This window comes from Anguilla rostrata, chromosome 6 (genome assembly GCF_018555375.3).
Source record: "Anguilla rostrata isolate EN2019 chromosome 6, ASM1855537v3, whole genome shotgun sequence".
Lineage (NCBI taxonomy): Eukaryota > Metazoa > Chordata > Actinopteri > Anguilliformes > Anguillidae > Anguilla > Anguilla rostrata.
The window spans coordinates 14,843,675-14,866,563 of NC_057938.1; the positions used below are offsets into that span (position 1 = coordinate 14,843,675).

Genomic DNA, 22,889 nt, shown 5'->3' on the forward strand with positions numbered 1-22,889 from the left:
AATATGTTTCTCAAAAAGCAATGGAAAAGAGGTGCAGTGTGTGTCAAACTCCCTCAAAACCCCCTAATGCTGTTAAATATTTCCTTCTGTAGAACAAGCTCACCTGGTCATGTAGACATAGAAGATGTAGTCTAAATTAAATGGGGAATAAAAAAAATAAGTTTGTCCCCACCACCATCTGTTTTGCTGTGGAGCTCCTGACCACAAGAGGATCTCAGACATTTAGTGATATGGATAGGGGAGCAGGCATTCCCAATACCGTTCATTTTGAACACTGTCTCAGAATCAAAGTGTTAGAAAAAAAAAAAAAACAATGCCACTGAAGCCAAGTGGGTTGAAATGGTTTATTACTATTATTAGTTAAGAAAATTTCAGCTCAGCTTGTAACAAAAGTTGATAGAACTCCAGCTTCTCCAATTCATTATAACCACTCAAGGAAAAAAAAAAAAAATTGAAAAAAGTTCACAAAAAGCCACCTCAATCAGATGAATGGTTAGTAACATGGCAGTACTTGAAGGCTTGATTTGGCAGAGAGAAGCTATGGCTATTGTGAACGTCTGCATGTCAACCTAACTGGCACCGTTTGTTTTCCTTTAACAGAGGCGTGGTGCTCCGCTTTGCTTAAATCGATGACTAACCTGCTCAGCAGTGTATACAAAATATATTAAAAAGGCAATCGCAAAAGATCTCTCCGCCTGCACTGGTAAAGCAATTCAGTTCTCGTTTAAATGACAGAAAAACAGCCGTAGTAGTTATAACCTCTGAGTAAGGCTTTTTTTTTTTTTTTCTTTGTCTGTGGAGGCTGAGCTAAAGATTAACTAAGCCAAAATAAGAAAACATAACATGCCAGGAGACATTCCGTGGAACAATTTTCAATCCAAACAAACGTTCTCTCTGCATGCTCGAATCGAGCGCTGACGTTCCAAAAACCGCCCAACGAAAGTCGCGCTGGCTAAATGAGGTACATGACAACCCTAATACGCAAATAAAATTGTTATGCTCGGAAAAACCCTTTCCAAAAAAGAAACAAAAACAAAAACAACCTCCAAAGATTTCTCAGTGTTGGCATTCTTAGTAAGACGGTGAAAACAATAGAAAATATAATATATATACAGCACTAAATAAGTGTATGCAATATGCAAAGGCTTTATGTTGCTCCCTTCAGCAACCCAAAGGAAAATGCTCCTGCCACCAGCTAAACTGCAACTTAACCAAAAACGCCCTCCCTGGTTCCCCGTCCCGCTCCCTCCCTCCCTCCCGCACCGCTCGCATGCCGAACTTCACTAAACACAATGACATCACTAAGCCTGTTAGTCTGAAAGGGGCGTGGCCCGGGGCCCTAGTCGGCCGAGGCCTCGGCGCAGGGGCTCCACTCGTCGGCGTGGGGGTCGTACACCTCCACCGAGCTGAGGAAGTCGTTGCCGTCGAAGCCGCCCACGGCCCAGATGGAGCCGCCCAGCACCACCACGCCGGCGTTGCTGCGGGCCGACGTCATGCTTCCCAGCATCCTCCACTCGTTCCGCGCCGGGTCGTACACCTCCACGCAGCGCAGGGCGTGGGAGCCGTCGAACCCGCCCACCACGAACAGCTTTCCTGCAGAGGACAGGCACAAGAATTTATTTTTATTGAGACCACAGTTAAAACAAAAGGCCACTTTTTTGGATTTGACTTTGAGAACTATGAAATGCATTTACTGGGTAGATACAAACATTGCACAGTCTATTAGTCAAGTTTATTAACAGTTACTCATGGATAAATAAGCAGTGCCAAACTGGCTGTTTTCAAAGAGGTTTCTTCCCAATTTGTTCCCAACTATACACAGGGTCCAAGCACACACAGCCAGTATTATGCCACTTAAGTGGCCAATCACAGCCAAAATCATTTTGTGCCCACAGGGAGGGACCAAGCCAGCTCAATAACTGGCCTCCAACATAACACTGGCAAAACCTTTGTTTCTAAGACTGATTTGCCTGTACTCCACCACCCTTTCCAAACAGTTTAGTCAATGCTCCGTTCAGTAGACAGCATAGCACGGTTTCTGTGACATCACACAGACAGTAATTCAAATTCTGCCAGAATGCAGTCCATGTCGTTATTTGGGCTCACCCTCGTGTACGGCCACGCCCGCTCCTCGCCGGGCCAAGTTCATGGGGGCCACGAGGGTCCAGGTGTTGTTCTCGGGGTTGTAGCGCTCCACGGTGTTCAGGCAGTTCCAGGACTCCGCCCCTCCGATCACGTACATGAAGCCGCCGAGCTCGCACACCGCCGCCTGGTGCCTCCCTGAGGGAAGTGAGCGCACATGTAACCCCACGGGCACAGGCCAACCTCATGCTCACACACTCGCACACACAGGGAAAGCAGCAAGTCCATCATAACAGGACACGGAGATACATTCATTGAGTGAAAAGGCTAAACTGACTGAGAAGCACCCTCTCCAGACAACCCACAGTTGGGGGGGGACGTACTGATATTAAGGGGGGTGCAGTTGGTCCAGATCTTGGTCACAGGGTCGAAAGAGTCGCAGTTCTTCAGGCCCTTCTGCCCGCACGGGTCCGATCCGCCCACCACGTACAGAACGTTGTTCAGCGCACAGACCCCTGCAGAATGATCAGAACAGAGGTCCCTCACAGCTCATTTGACATGGATCTAAACTCTTATGCTCCCCACGAAGTTTCCCCAAACCCAGTGACCTGGCGGCTCCGCCCCCAGTTACCTGCATTGCAGCGATTGGTCCGAAGCTCAGGCACCTGGGTCCATTCATCCGCATGCGGGTTGTAGGTCTCCCCACAGCTCAACTCATCCGAGTGGCCATTCGAACCGCCCATCACGTACAGCTGACCCTGAATGGGAACAATGGGACACCGCTTCAGAACTGTTCCTGTCCAGCAAACACCAACCCCACAAAAAAAGTACAAATCTCCCTTGAGAATGCAGAACAGATGGACTACAATGGGAGAACGAGGCTGGATGTGATCTATAATGGGTGCTGCTACAATGAGCTGATAGTCGCTAACATTTTGAACCAATCAGAAGTTGTCATCCACAGTAGAATGGGTAGCCCCTCCCATTAAGTGGTATATGAATCCTAGGCTGTGTCAAATTTGATACAGAAAATTTAGACACCCTACAAAATGGCCGATCCCCTAAATCGGGCACTATAAACTGTATAGGGAGCCATTCCGAATGCAGCCCTAGCCTTCCCATCAGCCAGACAGACGCACCATCAACACCGCCATCTGGAAGCGGGCCCTCGGTGTTCTCATCGGGGCGATGAACGTCCAGCGGTCCGTCTTTGGGTTGTAGCACTCCACAGTCCTCAGGCACTCCTCCCGGTTGTAGCCTCCTACGGTTAAAACACAGCACATTGAGGACTTGGGTTCCATGGACAACAATTGAGACCACACCAAAAAGACCCATTGGAACTTAGGCAATATTAACCCAAGGAACATTTCTGACAGATCCACGGGACGCGTAGGACGAGCTCACCTGCGGCGATGAGCCTGCCGTCCAGCTCGGCGGTGCCGAGGCCGGAGCGGGCGTAATGCATGGGGGTCAGCAGTCGCTCCTCGCCCTCTTTGGGGGACGCCTCAAAGCTCATGCTCTTTGACAGGCGGGGGGTGCTGGAGGGCGAGCTCAGGGGGCTGCTGCGGCCGTGCAGGAAGATCACGCACAGCACGCCGTTCAGGACCGCCAGGCACAGGTAGATGTTGCCTATGGGGGAGGCAGGCAAGGAGAGGGTCAAAACACTGAGCTGATGTACACCTGCATCTCAATTGCAATCATGGAGAGTTGTGATCTAATGAGTTTTCCAAGTTTCCTTTAAAATGGACTGCAGAATCCAAAGAGGGGAAGACACATCGGTTAAATACACACAATAATTATCAATGCCTGACTTAGGGGGGAAAACCTGAAATCAACGGACGCCCCTTTGGGGTCAGTTCTTTAAAAAGCGAGGAAGTGGACGGTGCGGCAAGCCGACTTACCGGAGGTCTTCTCTGAGGCAATGTACTTCCACTCGTGCTTGCAGACGGTCCCAGCCAAGCCAGGGGAGATGGTTCCCAGTGAGCCGCTGCTGCTGGTCTGCCTCTGGAGGCTTTCGCGCGGGGCCTTCTTCTGCAAAGCACAGGGCAGCTGCAGAGCCAGCCTGCAAACCCCATCCTCCTCCTCCTCTATCTACCACCTGCCAATTCTGGCAGCCACTGCCAACCTCCAATCTAACCACTTCACTTCAAAAAAATAAAAAATAAAAAAAAATAGAAATTTTCTGGACTTGACAATTAGCATAAAATAATGTTGGTACCAGGCTACCATACGACCAAGTTGCTGATTGCAGGAGCTGCCTCCATTGATGGCATGTCCCCTAAGCAACTAGCACCAACCCAAACTCAATTTCTGCACATCTCCACGTACCACTGGACCTCAGTGAACGAAAGGCACCCGAAAGCTCACTCAATGCCCCCTTATGATGCCATATATCTCAATGAAACTAACTGGAATGAGAATTAGGTAAAACGGCATCAAGATAACATAGGGTTAAGGCTGGGTGTTTGTCATGGAAAATATTGGCTGAAGTCACAAAGCAGACACGGCAAATGTTGAAAATTGCCGAAAACTGGGGAAAAAAAAAAAAAAAAAAATCTGAAGAAACTTTAGAAAACATCTAATTTTTTTATTTTTTTATCTCATGCATAGCACTAGGGATTGAAATAACATGTGCAACACAAAAAGTGCCAAATGGAAGAAATTGCAAAAATGGCAGGCAGTAAATGTAAAAAATCACAGAACTCGTGACATCCATGACAAACACCCAGCCGTACTTACGGTACATTAAGCATAACCTGAACCCTGCATCATAAATGACTCAGCAGGTCCAGTAATACTCCATTTGAGAACATGGAAGTAAATTTTGAATCTGTCAAATAAAGCTTTGTCGTAGGGGTGAACCCAAAAACGGTGGACCTGTGGTGCATTTAAAAAAAAAAAAAAAAAACCCCTTAAAAACCTGGCCCACATTTTTCAGTACCTGCACAAGCTGGATGTGGTCATCCTCACCGCCATACACCTGAGCCTCTCCCTGCAGCGGACTGCCGTCATGGAGTTTGTGATCCGCTGAGTAGTACAGCGTTTGCACCTGCAAGACAGTAACACAAGACCCATGTCTGCTGTCTCCCTGACAACAAAGAACCCGGCATCACCCAACTTGGTCCTTGGAAACACTGCAGGTCCTGTTGACACTGGAGGAAGAGTGCGAAGAGGTGCGTCTTTAGACACGACAGCAAATGACGGCTTTGCGGCCGCATATCAGCGACATGGGACCAATGAGCTCTTCAGGCGCTCTCTGCCAATGCTCAGGTCAGGCACATCAAGCATCAAACACAGGACTTCTTTCGCTAAAGGAGTAGTTTTGATCCCATCCATTTCAAACATCTTTACAAATCAGCTTCTGGAAAATCATTTCATCGCACAGGATAATTATGAAAAAAAAGGGCTGACAACTTCTTGCAACAGCTTCCATTTGCATTCCAGATTTCTGCAGGTCACTTGGCTGCAATTTTGGTCACGTGAAGGGAGGGGAAAAATACTTCAACTCCAAAGACTGGTCATCTTACATTAGATCACCAAATTTCACTGGGAGTGAAGAAAAAGTTTCCTAATGGTCCAGTTAAGAAAGAGGCATCAAAGTTCTAAGAGCACAAGCTTGAGGTTGGAATCCTTTTCCAAGGTTGTTGCAGTTGGCTCCAGCGGTCTCATTTTACGGCTCCTTCATGTTTACATGGTATATGGTCTTTTTGATTTCAAGGGACATCACAATTTCACTTTAGGATAGACAACACATGAACAGACATTCCCAGGAAAGCTCAGCATTGGCTCAACTTTACAGAAAAGGGAAATATAATTGAGACACTTCCACTACAGTAGTACTACAATATTTTGCGTTACTGAACATACATGTTAGACTGTGAAACTGGAAGAAATAACCAACCACTCATTCATACACTGATCTTTAACAAGCTGCTAGCTAGCAAGTTACATCTAAGTTCCGGTTGAGTTTATTCAATAACTTCCAGTTACTTTATAATGATTTAGCTAGCTAGATGAAAACCCAAACTAATACATCTGATTCTAGATTGCCTAAATAGCATCCATAAACTACATCTGACTGCAGACCGCAAATTGAGAAGTTCATATTTTGGAAGAGAGACAAACGTTTTTGTTGAAATTGCATGTTCGTTGTGTTGTCTTTCCTGTTGTTTTTTAATTCTACATTTACTTACACCCAATCTGGAAGGCCAAATTTGTGCGTTCATGGCCATTCCTAAAACCTTACAAGCAGGGGCATGATCTCTTCTGAAACACGATGTCAGCCTGCTGTTTATTTCAGCTCAGTCCATCAAGTTAAGCTTCCACAGACACAAATTTAGAGAACGCGTCATATGCAGCCTACACAGGCCAACCGTGGGTGCCTGTTTGACCAGAGGGGCTTGCTGCTGCACAATGACCCACTGACATTCTGCCAGCAGAAAGACTACCCTCTCTCTGCAACACGATAGCCAATTACACACCACCCCGGGGGCATGTAGGGCCCATACATACACTAGAACTGAAAGAGCCATCCAGCAGCCCTCTGGCCCCTTCTTAGCTTAACCAATGATCACTTGTCTTAATGAACTATTCAGTAGGATCCAGGTGATCTTTCTGATCTCATTTCCATTTGCCACCACTGAAATTTCCAATGTTAGGGCCAACTTGCATATTTGAGTAAGTGGTTCGAAGTTGAGACACTTGCAGTGTTTGATCCAGGATTCACTTAAAGGGAGGAGCCTTATTTTTAAGGGGTCATTTTCAAATGTCAGGGGGTCAATAAAAAAATTTATAAAAAGAAAAAACCAACACCTGAGAAGTAAATTAACTTTTGTGTAAAAGGGTAAGCACCACATAAATGGCAACCCTCAAAGTTATTAGTCCAATTTTAGTCTAGAGGCTTTTCATTAAATTGAGCAGAAATTGTTGTTAGTATGTTTCAAATTCAACAAATTGGTCACTCCTAATGAAAACACCTGGAAAGCCACTCCGGAAAACAACTCTGCTATTATACCTTTAGGTTGAAAAGATGACAGAAATGGACTGCATTGAAATATTTGATTCTGATTCAAAAGGACATTATCAGTGACTCTGATGACTGATGAGCCTGTAGAAGACTAGCTGATTCGGATACCACAATATAGGAGGTGATCAAAAAGCCAACAACACTTCATTTTTTAGCCATCTTTCCCAGATTCATACAAGAAGCCTGATACCAAATGTATGCATCCCTGTGCATCCAGTATAAGAATATTAGATAACAGGCTACATGCTAACAGTGTTGGCTCTAAATAGCTGCAGATGAACACGGCACTAGCCATCTTAGCTCCCACTTTATGATCTACCCTAATCCACCTCTAGCAAACGAAGTAGTCTAGCATCATATGCAGACTTTCTATTAGCATTGTTGCAATAACTTTAATGCACATCAAGCATAGGCCAATTATTTAATCGGAAAAGGGCTAGCTATAGCTAATTTGACAGTATCTCACTACCTCATTCCATCGCATCACAAAGAGTAAGCTATTTGATCTTTTAGGGCTTATTTCTTGCCTTTATATCGATAAAATTAAGTTTTTTTAACGTTGTTAATCATAGAATAGGACAACTCCGTTCATTTGGCCGGTGCATTTCATTTTTTATAATATCTGGTGCTTACTCTAACAGTATATCAATTCATCTTATTGTAAAAACAGTAAATTATGTATTCAATGAATTTTTAGCTGTGTTAATAAGACAAATGTATAAATTTCAGTAAATAAACCTGAAATTTTGTATTGCCTTTCAATTTGTAATATCTTAATCATAATACATTTCTTCCAGACATAACTCCAAGTTTAAGCTACACAAACTAGGCAATCACACAAATTAGGTTGCTTCCGTTTTGTTAAGCAATACAATTTACTTTTTAAAATGATAAATCTTTTAAACACAGCCCCCCATTGAGTAATGCAAGAATGAAGTTAACTTAGCTAACATTAATGAAACCGTTTTAACCAAATCTGCTGCAGCAATTCTGTTACTACAGCCAATATTCTTTGGTAACTAGCTAAGTTTAGCCATTAGCGAACAGACTTGCAGCTAATGCCAACTAGCCAGCTAGCTAACAAGGCAAGTGTTACCGCACCTCACCTAACGAACTTACATTTATACAAGACGTCAATGTTATTAATTACTATACGAATACATAATGTTAGAGAATTTGATAACATTAGCTACATTGACTAACTTGCAACATTTTGTAATGTTACCGACATTGCCTGGTAACATTACGTAAAGTTACTGACAATGCAAACAGTGCAATTGTACTTTGTCTTTTCCCTCCCAGTCAATCTGGGAGAGGGTCAACTGGGCCCATGCAATGATTACTAGTGGGTCAGTTATGATTTTTAGGGGGGCAATGGGGTGTCCTACATCGAAGACTGCACTTGCAAACCACCGAAATGCCTGAGCAGTCAGGTAGAAACACTAGTGTAGTAGAATGACTGCATGCATACATGCTGCCCTGTTTCAAAGCTATGGTAAAGGGGAAGAGGGATATGATATGGTTTGTTGGTAAATGTGCTGTGCAAAGAGGGAGTCCGCACAGCGTCGTTTTGGCGTTTCGGTAGAGGACTGTAGCTGCTTCTTTTTGACTCATTACCGCAGAGGACTTGGTTTCTCTTCCCATCGGTCTTGAAAATCCTGCTGTAGTTTTGGGTTAATAAACCTAAAGGGAGAGATAAATCAATGGGGAGGAAGAGCCATTAGAATTTACCCACTATGCCCCACAACAACAACTACAAACCTGTGAAGGAGGAGAGCATCAGCGGAAAAAAAAGTTGAACGGAACAGAAACCCGAAACGCAGACAAGACACAAACGCAACAATGTGAAGATTTCTTTAGAAGAAAGTCATTAGAACCAGGGCTCTTTAAAAGCTCACCTCTAGACAATCCCCTCGGGATGTTCAGTATAGGAGCACATACTGCCCTTTTTACATTCTCTAGGCTTTGAAAGAAAGGGAGGGGGGGGGGGGAAACACAAAAAAGGAACAAAGTCCAAAACAAAACTGGCGTGTTTGAAATTGACCTTGGAACTGCAAGTGTGATGGAGGGTTAGAGAGGAGAGGGAGGGAGGGAGGGAGGAAGAGAGGGACCACACAGGACCTCAGTACTGACCTCCTCCATCAGCCTCTCCAGAGGCTCGCCGTTCTCCCAAAGGCTGCGCTGGACCCAATTGATCACCTTCGAGTACAGCTTCCCATTGCTGGGCAGGGAGAGGTTGTCCTCCAGCATCACCTCCAACTGCAAAGCAAAGACAAGTTGTGATTAATAGTGAAAGGATGGCTGAGAGTTTTAAGGAATTCCATAATTCAACACTAGGCACTGGGTCAAATGTTGCCAGATCAGGGCCACACCTTAAGAGAATCGGCATCACCGTGCTAACATTTTTAATCCTGATTTTTTTCCTGGTCAAAATATGGAGGAAAGAAGGATTGGAACAGGATGAGCCACCCAGCTTCCCTGTTCTGAAGGGGTTGAGTGGGGAAAATTGGGTCTGGGGGCACCTTGAGTCGGGGGAGCTTGAGAAAGTCGTCCTGCTCAGAGATCTCCAGCAGGTGCTCCTGGATATACCCATCGATCTTGCTCAGGAGGCGCCCATCACCCATGCTGCTCGCAAAGTGCCGGTAGGAGATGGCACTCTGGTGATCCATCTTCGACAGCAGGTAGTCCCCACATATCTGTACAGGACAGACTGCTTTAAGACTGTCTGCTTTAGTTCCATTACAGGCACAGTGTGTGTGTGTGTGTGTGTGTGTGTGTGTGTGTGTGTATACATATATATATTTGCTCAAAGAAAGAAGAATTTGCTATTTTAAGATTTTGGAAATTTTTCCAGTTATTAATGTTTCCAAGGCACCATGGGAACCCTGAGGCACTTAAAAATCCCAGAGGCAGCTGACAATTCTAATAGAATGTTTCTTTTGACTCAAATGATCTGGGCAAAACCACTGAAGTCTGCTTTGCATTCAAAGACAAAGTCAAGTGCAAAGTTAAGAGCCCAAACTAGCCTAGCTGTTGGATGCCAATGACTGCCCTAGAGCTAGAAGCCACACCTGTTTCACTCTTTCCATCTTGAGCCGTTTAGCAGCAGAGTAGACATCCTTCACCAGCTCTTTGTCTGCCTTTAGCCTGCAGGAGACAAACCATAATCAGAACCCAGTGAAAATTCCTAGCTTAAAAGAATGCATGTCAAAGTGAAATATTTTAAAAATGTACTCCCGTTTGGCAATTATAAGCATCAATTTAAAAAAACATTGTATAGCATTCATAAAACTAAATGGCTATTGGTAGTTATTTTCATAGTGGGAGTGGTTAGCAGCAGCATGAACATCTTTTCAACCAATGGTCAAATTGAAGAGTGTTGCAGGAGATGTACCACACAAATATATTTGTTGGTGGCTAAAGGCTGGAGCAAAGCTGGACACTCACTGGGCTGTGTAGGCGTAGTTGAGCAGGATCTCCATCGCATCAGGGTTCAGGTCCTCAAACTTGACATGCGAGACCCCGTGAGGTTCCGTGTCGCTGTTGAAGATCTCAAACAGGAAAGGGCTGCAGCAGGCCAGGACGGCTCGGTGCGCCATGAGCTCGTGGCCGCAGACCTGTGGACGTGGCACAAACGGCACATGAGGTCGAATAGGGCCAGGTGAGGGATGGGGTTGCGTTGCTGCCCACTTGCTGGACATCCTGAAGAATTTGAGATGGGGTGGGTAATCTCTGCATGCAAGTGAACAACCATAGCGATTTATCAAAGACCTCCTCGCATTACTACGGAGGACAGGTTTTACATGTTCTCCAGCACCTTCCAAGGAAGTTTTCGCAGGCAGAAAACCGGTTTTGAGTAAACAGCTCAGCTGGGAAAAAAAGGCTCAGCCATGCAATTCAGGAACAAACCTGAACGCTCGTATTTTTACAGCAGTTGCAGTAGGACGAGATTACATTACATTGCACAAGGCCACACCATCGATTCGTGCCCCTGCTCCCGTTGCTGTGTCAACTACCTGGAGTCTGACGTCACAGAACTGGCCGCTCTTCCTCAAGGCGTTCATCTTGGCCACGGTGGAATCCATGAAACTCTCGTCTTCAAACATCAAATATCCGTTGGGAATCATTTTTGCAACAAATTGTATTTGAGCCTTGGTAGGTAGGGAAGGAAATGGGTTGGGGGGGAAAATAAAGTACACACTTAGTTTGAAAATCTCTCTTTAAATTACTTCCAAAAGTTATAACACCCAAATCCTTCACACATCTGTGTATGAATTTACAACGCAACGGTTTACTCAATCCATTATTGACGTGCTTACCTAATATACAAGGTTATCCAGACAGTGCTGTTGATAGGACAGGGCAACTGAAAAGGCACCAGAGCAAAATAGACAAGGAATTCGAGTCTTCTTGTGCAGATGGAAGCCAAACAATGCCAGTGGGCAAGGTAAGGGGCAGGGGCTGTGCCAGCTCAAACTATCAGGCTTAGGAATGACTAATCAAGTCCTCGGGATCCCGTTGGCTATAGAAACAAGATTTTTCTGTGACGATCTTGTATTGTAATCTGAAAAACAAAAGGGGAGGGAGAAGATTGCTTTATTAGCCACTGGAAAATGCATTGTCAGAGGAGTTTTCCAGGGAACTCATTATTCTTTAAGATGGTTGGGCATATTCCCATGAGGCTTATGAGTCATGTACAAACACACAGGCATGAGTAGGAGTTCCTGCAAATAAATCTAACAAAATGGCATGTCCTCAGACCAAGCACAGCACAGCTTATTTCCCACAGCAAAAATTCTCTTATCTGGCCATTTCATATTTCCATTGTACCCAGTGACTTCCCAATTTAAGTAAACACACACTCCCACCCATCCAAATCCACCACGACCTCTTTGCACCGTGACTGTACACCACATACAGTACCAACCCAGCTAAAGCTCAGCATCTAAGCACGTTCAGCAAGCAAAGTCTTCCCTGACTTCGCAGAGCACGGGCAACTTTTTCACCCCCCTATTTTAGGCATGACTGCAAACTCTCCACTACGCCAGTCCCTCGCGGTACCCTTTATAGGCGGCGCCTTTGTAGCACTGGATAAGACACGGCTGGCGCAGGCTGATAAACTGCCGGGAAACTGCCGTGGCTTTTGCCCCTCCCTTCCGGGCAGTGAGGGAACGGCGACACTGCCCGTTTAAGAAAGCCTCAAGTCACACAGTGCCCTTTTGTGACTGTTGCGTAGTCGTTGAACATTAAACCCGGGACCCAGGAGGCATTCCGCTCAATGTCTGCCTGACAGGACTGGTTGCCGCAAGGACGCATGAAAGGCAGTATTAAAGCAGCTTGTTAAAGGCTCCACCTCTCTTCCGAATCGCAGGGCCACAGGTTAAGAACAGCCAATGGCCAATCATCGCCTGGTGTCACTGAACGTGTGAGGGCCAAGCGATGCGTAAATGCTTTATTTCCCTGTCTAATGCCATAGATACTGGAGTTAACCCAAAAGCTTCTTTTCTTAAAAGGGCGGTGTAGTTTGCGCGTTACTTATTACTTCAGCCTAGCTCAAGACACTTGTCCCATTCATAGCATGAATTTTACCAAGAAACCACAATTAACCATTAAGAAATCTGGGAGGGGAAAGATCACCGTGTTCCATAAAAATCTCCAGGAAAAAAAGCAATAAAAAAAAAAAAGGAGGGGAATGTACACGAGTGTCAAATTACAGTATTGCATCACACCAAAAACCATTCGCTACACAACGCGAGTGGATAAAGGTTCAAGGTGTGATGCTTAATGAAGAAACAAGTCTAAAGTATGTAATCGAGCAACTGATAAAATGTTGTGACCCTTGCCAGAAAAAACGCGACAGAGCTGAACCGCGCAGGCCTAACACTGAAGCGCTACGTGTGAAAGGAACTTTTGTGCCACTGGAGGCAGTTGCCTTCAGCGGCACTAAAATTACACTTGGCTACTTACGGGCAGCTCTCATGCAATTTCAAATACAGAAACCGCTGTGTGCGCTCGTAATGGCTGACTGAGAGACAGCATTCAGGAGTCAATCAGATTTTTTTTTTTTTGTTATCCTTTTATTAAACTAGCAAATATAGAGGGCTCCTTGTACAGGCTACAACCTCAAAACCACAGTCACAAGGACACTACAGACAAAGCAGTAAGGTGCACGCATAACTGAAGACGTCACCAGTTGTGTACGTGATGATTTATTACCGGGTCCCATTGCAAACACAACCGTCCAATGAATTAACTTCATTAGACAGGCCTCCAGAAAGTATTACATTACAGTCGCTTAGCAGACACTTCTATCCAGAACAGTTCACAGAGGCGGCGACCACAGTCACACCACAGGCAGCCCCTTGCCAATTTCTGTTTGGGAATTACATAATACGTAGGAGACAGCACTTTTCCAAAGGCCACACACACTCATTTTCGAATTCCGCATGGATTGCTGCTCGACTCTTATCACCAGTAAGCATTTTTATTGGTTTTATTTCATGAATAAAATATTGATAACTGTTAGCAGGAAGCGCAAATATATTACACAGAAACTGTTTGTCCACAAAAACAAGCATACAATGTCAGACTGGATTTTTATGAATGACTGATAGCTCGTCCAGGATGATCAGAATCAACCGGGAACTTCCCACCCAATTAAACATATTTGCTCATAATTAGGCCTAATTAGCCTACTGTTGAACTGCAGCTTCTGATTTCTATTTACATAATAATTGAAGTATCCCCATGAACACTTCAGGTGGTTATTGTGCAAACTTATGCAAAGACAAGAATGTTACAAGAATAGGAGAAATTGATTAATAAAAGAAATAGAGAAATTGATTAGATAAACCACAATAAATAAAGAGTATCGTCCAACCTGAAAATCTGTGCCTGCTTTTTCCATTGGTGAACAGGGCATGTTACAAAGATAGCATGCAAAACTTCCAGTGAAGCCCTAATAACTGGAATAAACCAGTAGTAAACTGGAGCATTTGGGGGCAGGGCGGGGAAAATGTGGAGACGGATTGTGGGAAGGCTAGCACGGTACGTTTGATTTAACCGTTTCCACTGGTTACGCAACATCTGGCGCGCTCATTTGTGAGCCCCCAAAACACACAGCTCCCGTTTATCTTCAGATGATGAAATTAACGCAAGGGCACAATACAGCTTTAGAAAAGCATAAAGTACATTCCTGAACAAAGGGCAATAAAAAAAGAAACTTCAAAAAGCCACAAAAACATTCCACACCAGTATCTGAGGTCAAAGAAAAAAAAATTTCCATTTTTAATATATAGGGAATATCTACCATTATTAACATCTATTTTTTACTAGGGAATCTGCATGACAATCCAAGAGCAGCAAGAAATGCAGATCTACCAGCAAATCTTAGAGTACACCTCACAAGAACAAGACCTGACGATGTCTTTCTCAGGAATGCCACCCAGCTGCTCCGAGACAATTCTGAGCACTTTTGGGTGGCATTCCAGTAAACCTTAATGGGGGTAACAAGCCCCATAATTGTTTGTTTCCTAGAAATCGTTTTCGTTTCCACACGGTCACTAAACAAATTGCAAATACCAAATTGAAACTACAGCATTAAGGACAATTTTTAGTGCTGTGAGGACCAGACATAATACTGAAAGGAAACTAAAGTCAGGACACCGAAGGAGAAGGACCAATAGTCAGCCAGTAACCTAGAGTAAGTAACCCTGGAACCTGAATTATCTTTCACACGACTTCGGCCATTTATCTAATCTTAATTCCTATGGACAATTCTAGTAATAACTCAGGCCGTAATACATTATAAATGCAAGTGCGCCGCCGACCGCTTGATTTCACCATTTAAAACAAAATGGTCCATGTTAAAAACAGCATTTAGCCTATTCTGAGATGAGTCCAGTGGTGTCAAACCGCCACACCCTAAACTTGACCACAAAAGATCAGGAAAGGTGACCGATTTCTCTCCTGCGCAAGCCGCAGATCTGCAGTTGGCAGCCGTTTGCCTAATCAATGCATGCTCACTGATCTCCACGTGCTCTGCTAGACACCTAACGTTAATTACAGACTGCTAATATTAATCATTCTAGGCAATTAAGATAAACCGAAATTCCGAGCAGTCTGCCAGACAAGTAGACTTCTCCGCAGTCTAGATGTCTCAATCACAATTAATTCCAGAGAATTTTCGAACCAACCTGTAAATAAAGCGCATTATTCATGAATTCAAGTCAACGTGTGATTCAATTCATTTGCCTCATTAAGAGTAAAGTAAACGACTTGGAGAGAACAGTTAGGTCAGACATTAATTTTACAGCGAGATCTGAGCTAATTTAACATTATCCCGCCCATTAACACTAAGCGCATTTTTAACGTTTTACCAACAAATCCCAGCACGAAGAATTGCTAAATCTTTACCGCTTGGCGCATCGCGCCTATCAAAATGAAATTGTTAGTGACTAAATTACAGTAACGACGTTCAGATGAATGCAGAATGAAACCGCTAATTTACAGGAGCGGCAACAACCCCATCCCCCAGATTTTCTATAGGTCAGACCCCTATTTTCCAAGGTTCCTATTGGTTGGATAAAATTACGTTCTAGCTAGCTAGAAACGCTCGTCTTGAGACCAATCTACGTACCAATGTGAATTAGCGGCACATTACTGCATTTAACGTTGGCTTTCCAGTTAGACAATTACACCGGTGTCCAGCTCCTAAAGTTAGCCATCACGTTAGCCATTATCATGCCTGGGAGACTGGGTCAGTCGTGTGGCAAGACCCGACCTAAAACCGTTCACTAGCCAGCCATTTTCAGTCCAGACAGATGAGCTTCGTTTATTAGACACAAAAGCTAACCAAATTAATATAAACGTATTATGCCCTAGCATTTATAAAAGGTACACATAAAAAACAATTGAATTTTTACTCGCATTCGCGGCGAAATCAGATAATAAAACGAGTTAGCCATCGAGCCCAGCAGATGAACATCCAATTACAAAAAGTAATCTAGTTAGCTAACGAATCATTATTAATAAACAACGCTGGCTAGAAATAAATGTTAAATCGCGTGTGGCTTTATTGGCCATGTTAGCTGCCGCCTTCTCAGAAGTACTAAGGCCTCGTAATGAAGTAATGTTAGCAAACCATCAAAGCCAACGATAATTAGCGATAGCTAGCTAGCATGCTAACAGTTCACGTGAATTCTCACCGAATATAGCCAACTATCACCGAAAACGTGAAGTAAAATATATTTTCACGCATACTAAGCGGCGTCTACTTACGTTTATTATTGCTAATCAACTAACAGAATGCTAGTATGCCGTGAAAACTTGTAAGCTGGATAACTAACGAGTAACGTTACCTAGCAGTCAAGACAATGGCAATGAATGTGTAATGTTGCCACGACCAAGCACATGTCATTAATTTTCTAAATCAGTCAGCAAGCTGTTAGCCACCTAACCTCCGGCAGAAAGCAACAGTCGACCTTACCTGGTTTATTTGACAGCAAACGGTAGAAGACATATTTAGAGAATACAATTCAGAGTTGTCTGACACAGATACAGCTGCTGCAAGCACAGTGAGAACAGGACAGCTTCCTCCGTTAGTCGGTTCCTCGTGCTTTCCAACTGAGCTGGAACAGAGAAGGGCGCGCGCTCTTAACAAAGCCACGGGAAAGCGCCACACCGCAAGTGACGTATGTGGCGTAATGGGGGGAGGGGATCGAGGCGGAACTGGAGGAGGGACAGGAGGAAGGGCAAAAATTGTTTTTAGTAACAACAGTTGATCTTACGGAAGAAGAATGTGTCACGTGGGGCCCTGGAAATTTTGGTGAGCTCTAGGTTCTTCTGACAGAATATTTATGGGTTTTCTGCGTAGTAGGCGTATTAGCAGTCCTTGTGTCATGAATAGCAGCCTGAAAAATGTATAGCATATATATATATATAATTAACTATATATTTAGCAGCATTTGAAAACCATACCAAAATTTACTAGGCTTTCATTCCATACATTCTGTAACCCCTAGCAAAGTTTAACCAGATCAAATTCAGACAAAGTACCTTATATAAATATGAGGTGTTCTGCATTACATTTATGGAACATGTTGCAATCAGTCTGTGAATTCATACTGAGATTTATGATATGCCATCCTCCACTTTAGATTAGGCCAGTGGATATTGAACCATAACTTAAAATAAGATGTAAAATAACAAAATTATAAAATAAAAAGCAGTACTAGGTGAAGGCTTCAAAGGTATGGTTTGAGTTTTTGTTTAAGATGATCAACTCCCCCTACAGATCCTCTGTCCCGGAGGCCAGGGCTATTGACTAAAAGTGGCCTCTCCATAGGTATGTCTGGTAATTGCACTTTTGGCTAAAAACAAACCATTATCAGAGGATTTGTAGAAATGTGGCTGTGGTGTTAATTGCAAATCTCTGCCTGTTCAGGACTTATCCCTCACAGTGCTTAGTATACTGTGCTTGCTGCTGTGATCCTCTCATGCAGCACAGATGTGTTGTGACAGCAGCTGGATAAATATTTCAAGGTCCTGTGGTCCTGTTTTTTAGCGCAATGCAGAGACCACTGTGGGTATCATTTTAACTTGCTAGGAAATAAAATGTATGGAAAATTTGCATTGATATTACAATTCATGATAACCATTGTTGGCCATATGCACTTGATTATAACCCATAAAATCCAGTACAGAGTGTACTGGAGAATGAGAAACATAGGAAGGTGACTCCATATGTTCTGGAGTCTTTATTATGCTCAAGAGTAGCACATGATCATTAAACATTTTTAATACCCTTACTCATTTTTATATAGTTGTGTCTTTAAGGGGTTCAGAGTTTCATGACATAAGTGTTCCCATTTGAAACACAGAGAAGCATCTTGAGCTATCCTGAGTTATTTGAGCATTCTGTTAATTTGTAACTTTTACAGATAGCAAGATTTGATACATTGGAGAACTGTGGCAATTGCCAGGTGATTCATTCACCCACATTGCCTTCCCCTTCAAAGCAAATGTTACATGGAATTTATCAACCACTTGGCAAATCATTTAAACAAAATGCACTGCTGCCTCATTTGTGTTACTGTTGCCCCTGATGGCCAAGAAATCCAAAAGAATGGTCATGTTTGATTTCTGTATACCGTGTATGTGGTTGGTTGTTCACACGTGATTTATGATCACCTGTTTAATGTATTTAGCTATTTAATGTATTTAGACTGAGATATCATTTTTCCTAGCTGTTGACATTATTATATTAACATGAACTCAAGTTCAAGATCACATGACAACCGCCATCCTGTTAAGGGGTGGATAAAAAGACAGGTATAAAAATGGAGCCTAAGAAAACAGAGCAGAGCTGAGGCCATGTAATTAGCCTTTTTAACCAGCGATGCAATTACCAGCAAACCTGAAGGAACACTGCTCCTAGGGCGATCTGTTAAATGAGAGCTACAAAGCTAAAGAAATATACAGTAAATATTTATAAGCCTATACTCCTTATAACATACCAGTGAAACAAATTGTGTTCTATTTTTTGTGAAATGAAAATAGAATCACATTAAATTTTTTGTGCCTAATTTTGTATACATTATTACAATAATCTGCTGTAGCCATAAAAAAGTCATTTGAATTTACCAGTGAGGCAACACTTCACATATTCACATTGGAAAAGGTAATGATATGCTTTAGCCGAGGAAGCAAAACCTTTTGTGCTTGATAGCAGGAGTGAAATAATGTATAACTATACTGTCTGCACATAAATATTCAACACTAACAAGGTGACAATTGAATCATCCTTAAGATTTCTAATTCTGTGGATGTTGCTGGTTTAAAATGCTCTGGACCAAACCCCTGTTCCTCATCTCCAGCTCAGGACCTGTCATATTGCAGTAATGAAAAGGAGCAGGCTGGATATAGGGCAGTCATGTGTCCATCTGTGAAAGGGCCAATGATGACATCGTTGCAGGAGGGGCCTGGCTTACAGCCTTGTAGTGAAGACTTACTCCTTGGGTGATTCTTAATGTTTTTGTTCCATGGTGATGTAATGTGACATGTGGCAGTGTGCCATGATGGTAAGAGAGCTGCAAGTACAACTTAGATGTTGCAGGTTGGGGTCCGAAGTGCAGCCCTTAAACAATCTACTTAACCTGTATTGCTTCAGTTAAATATCCAGCTGTGTAAATGGGACAATATGTAAGCTGTGTAACTCACGCTGGGAAATGGCATCGGCTAAGCAAATAAAAAACGAATTAGAGGAGTGGAATGTGACGCTTGGCCAATCACGAGCCTTATTGATGCAAATTAGCAAAATGGAATGGGATATTTGAATATGCCTGGCCATGACAGAGCAACATGGGCATAGAAATGGAAAACATCTGATGGTAATCCCAAATATATGTCACACTGTCTTTCAACAACTGTTATCTAAGGCTGGGGGGCTGGTGAATAGTTCCTCAGGTTTATATTCACCCATGAAGACCAATTTAACATAGAAGAGGAAACACATATGAGTGGAAATTAATCCAAACCCAGCCAAATGTGCACAACAAGGTTGACTGAATCCAGTACTTCTTTTCAGGTCACAAGGTCAAACCATTTACCAATATAACAAACCACAGAGCTTTCTAGAGCCCCGTCTGTCCAAGTTAAAATGTAAAGCATCACAGCCACACAAGCAGGTCCTTGATAATTTTTAGACATAGTCTGGTATATTATCACTTGGGTCTTTGCACTACTCTTTCAACTGTCCATGTCTATCTGTTATGCACTTGCAATGTCTTCTGATCACAACAGATGACTATAGAAGTTATCCATCACCTCACAGCTGGCAGAATGCACATGTGCAGGTGTCCTACCCACAGATTTCACTTCTCTTTTATACTCATATTTCAATGTCCTGGTGCTCTGTACTATGTAGGTGAGTATCTGAAATCTCCAAAGACCACCTCAAATTAATTGTTTCCAGTCCGGCATCTTGATTCATGTTACATCTTCTTTAAGTTAAAAACAGCATTTCAAAAGCATTTTATGAGAACATCATGTTGTTTTTCCATTTTTCTTTTCATTTTCACAGGCCATCAATAATATTTTGGGAACATTATGGAAACCAAACATTATCGGCTGTGTAGTCAGACTGGGTACAAATTAAATATCCTGTAATTCATTTCAGAAATGATTCACATCTTAATTAGAGACTTCCTTTGCCCAGAGGCTTTGGTTCAGATGCTTATGAGGCATCTATGGGGACATACTTAACTATGGCAGTATGAAGCAGAAGGCGGTATGAAACAAGAAAAGATGTTTAAAGACCTGATATGTCTTTAAACATCTTTTCTTGTTTCATACCGCCTCTTTGAGAGCGTTTTGTATGGGGCTGATATTACATAACTGTTTCATCAGCACAAAGCAAGTGTACTTCCCTTCCCTTCTGCATTGATGTGTCTCCAGGTGCTAGTGTACGCTCTCTTTCCTCCTTTCCCAGTCTCCCTTTCTCTCTCTCTCTCTCTCTCTCTCCTTCTATCACTTTCTTTTCTTTGTCTTTCACTTTCATTCTCACATTATTATTTCTCACACCGATTCTCATTCTCTCCCTGTCTTTATATATACATTCGCATCATTTCTCTTACACGTACACAGACACTCCCATATGGCCACACTGGCTCACGTACACGCACATCTATATACACAAACACTCTCTCAACACACACACACACACACACAAATACATATTGTACACACACGCACGCACGTACACCTAACCTGTTGAAGACTGTTTATATAAAGCACTACAGGAAGTCAGAAACAGGATGGATAAGAGTATGAGTATGCTCACAGGATTGGCTGGAACGCAGCAGATTAAACCATCAGTACACACACTGCCTGGGGGCTCTGGTTTTTTTTTCAAGCACATATGAAAAGAAGCATGGAAATGCCTTCTTTAAACCTTGTGTTCGGTTTGGATCAAAGTGACCCATTTAAAACTACTTAAAAACCAGCATATAAACCAGTGTAAATTTCCTTCATGTTTTGTGTTTAGATTTGTTTTTCAAGTGCAATTGTGCAATTGAGTCTATGGAGACTTCATTCACGGAATCACATAAAGTAAGACTTCCTTATGTTTTATGCTCATTCACAAGCATTGCCATGGTGCATGGAAAAGTAAAGTCACTAAAGTCAAAGTACAATGGGAAAAAATATTTCTATTCTGTGCATAGAAGGATTTTCCTCTTACCTTAAGTCAGAATAAAAATGGACTAAGTAATTTGTGAAAGTGGAATGCTATTCCCCTATAATTGGAATTATTCTTTGAATTATTCTTTCATTTTCATTTTTAATGACTTGTTCATATTTACATTGGCTAGCCTGCTGTTAAATTAACAAATATATCCAGTACCATTGACCCTGTTGCTGCATATTATCTTAAAATGAGTCAGCTTGGATTACATTTACCATAGAGCCCAAAATAAATGACAAATATGAAATGATATCCAAGTCATTGAATAATTCATATTTAATTTAACTACTGGCTGCTTTAACATTCTGGGAAATACTGCACATTGGCAATACAAAACCACCCTCTCATAATAATCTTGTCTGATGACTGACAACTTATGACAAAATTCTGGGCTTCCACCCTGATGCTTTTATCAACTAGGTAATGTAGCGATGATAGTTCATGATAATAGCTTACAAATATACACAAACATTTGTCAAAACACAACTTGATGAAACCAGATGACATCAAAGTTGAACTGGAATGAGAGGATGGCATTTCGTTATTGCTGAAATTACATTATTACAAATTACTACCCCAACTGAGAAATTAAAATAAATACCATGCGACGTTAAGGAAAGAACAGAGTATATTTATATAAACTTGCTGGCAGATTTTCGTACATTGCAGAAACCTAATTATAGTCTTCGCTGCAGCTTCAAAGATGGAACAAAAAACACAAAGCCCATTCATGTTTTTGTCCAGTCTTTTGATAATGTTAGAGCCAATGGGGGCGCGGGCTAACATGACTCGGAGACGTCAGCAGGCTGTTACAAAACAGGTTATTGTTTGAACGCATTTTTGTACCTCGCCCTGGGAACCCACAGACTAGGCTATAGAAACACCAGACCAGACAAAGCCTGGGCAAGAGTTTAGATGAAGGATTTACAGGTTTAATAAGTTTTCTCAAGCAGCAGCATAGTTACATTGCTTTACAGTCCCAGACAAGCCAGGAAAAAGGGTGGATATTTGTTCAATCATTTAAATCGGTCCGGACACCCCGTGGTGACAGTATGAAGCAGTAGCCAAGTAAGAAGAAATTGATTGTACTAAACAAAATCTGACTTTGAATTTGCCTGCCTGTGACAGGCCTACATGACAAGACTATTATTGCCTGTCAGAATTATGTATTGCAAGGATTATGCATGGTTATCAACATTTCTATATTCAATATAATATTCTTGACTTGATATCATTGGACTCATTTTATTGGTGAGTATAGCTTAATATTGAATAATTAGGTTTTTATATGTGTGACACACACATACAAGTGCATGCACACACAGACAATTATATTATTGAAGGTTCAACTTAATTGAATTTCATCATCTTTTAAATCTATTTATTAACAGAATTCACAATATTCATACCCATTTCAAACCTGATTTGTTCCACCTCCATCTAGCTTCAAAGCTTTAGATCTATGTATACAGTGAGATTCATAATGTTAGGGACAAAGACATATTTGTTCTTAATTTTGCTCTGGACTCAACAATTTTA

General features: G+C 42.5%; 1 protein-coding gene across 1 annotated transcript; it reads right to left on the reverse strand.

Annotated features, from left to right (window-relative positions):
- Positions 1 to 330: 330 nt before the first annotated feature.
- On the reverse strand, positions 331 to 16,769 carry LOC135256623 (influenza virus NS1A-binding protein homolog A-like). The gene is made up of 15 exons (XM_064338575.1): positions 16,596 to 16,769; positions 11,428 to 11,672; positions 11,125 to 11,259; positions 10,556 to 10,725; positions 10,180 to 10,255; positions 9,631 to 9,804; positions 9,242 to 9,367; positions 5,024 to 5,131; positions 3,984 to 4,113; positions 3,487 to 3,711; positions 3,222 to 3,343; positions 2,714 to 2,840; positions 2,466 to 2,597; positions 2,107 to 2,280; positions 331 to 1,593 (listed from the first exon to the last, which is right to left on the reverse strand). The coding sequence occupies exons 3-15, from the start codon at positions 11,233 to 11,235 to the stop codon at positions 1,340 to 1,342; spliced, it is 1,929 nt and encodes a 642-aa protein (XP_064194645.1). The 5' UTR covers positions 11,236 to 11,259; positions 11,428 to 11,672; positions 16,596 to 16,769; the 3' UTR covers positions 331 to 1,339.
- Between the last annotated feature and the right edge of the window lie 6,120 nt (positions 16,770 to 22,889).

Coding starts and splice junctions, on each gene's coding strand:
- LOC135256623 (XM_064338575.1), bottom strand. CDS start 11,235: ATGATTCCCAACGGATATTTGATGTTTGAAGACGAGAGTTTCATGGAT. Junction 9,368..9,630: donor TCAAGCTCCCCCGACTCAAG/GTGCCCCCAGAC, acceptor TTTGCTTTGCAG/TTGGAGGTGATGCTGGAGGA. Junction 3,344..3,486: donor CGGCAGGCTCATCGCCGCAG/GTGAGCTCGTCC, acceptor TTTTAACCGTAG/GAGGCTACAACCGGGAGGAG.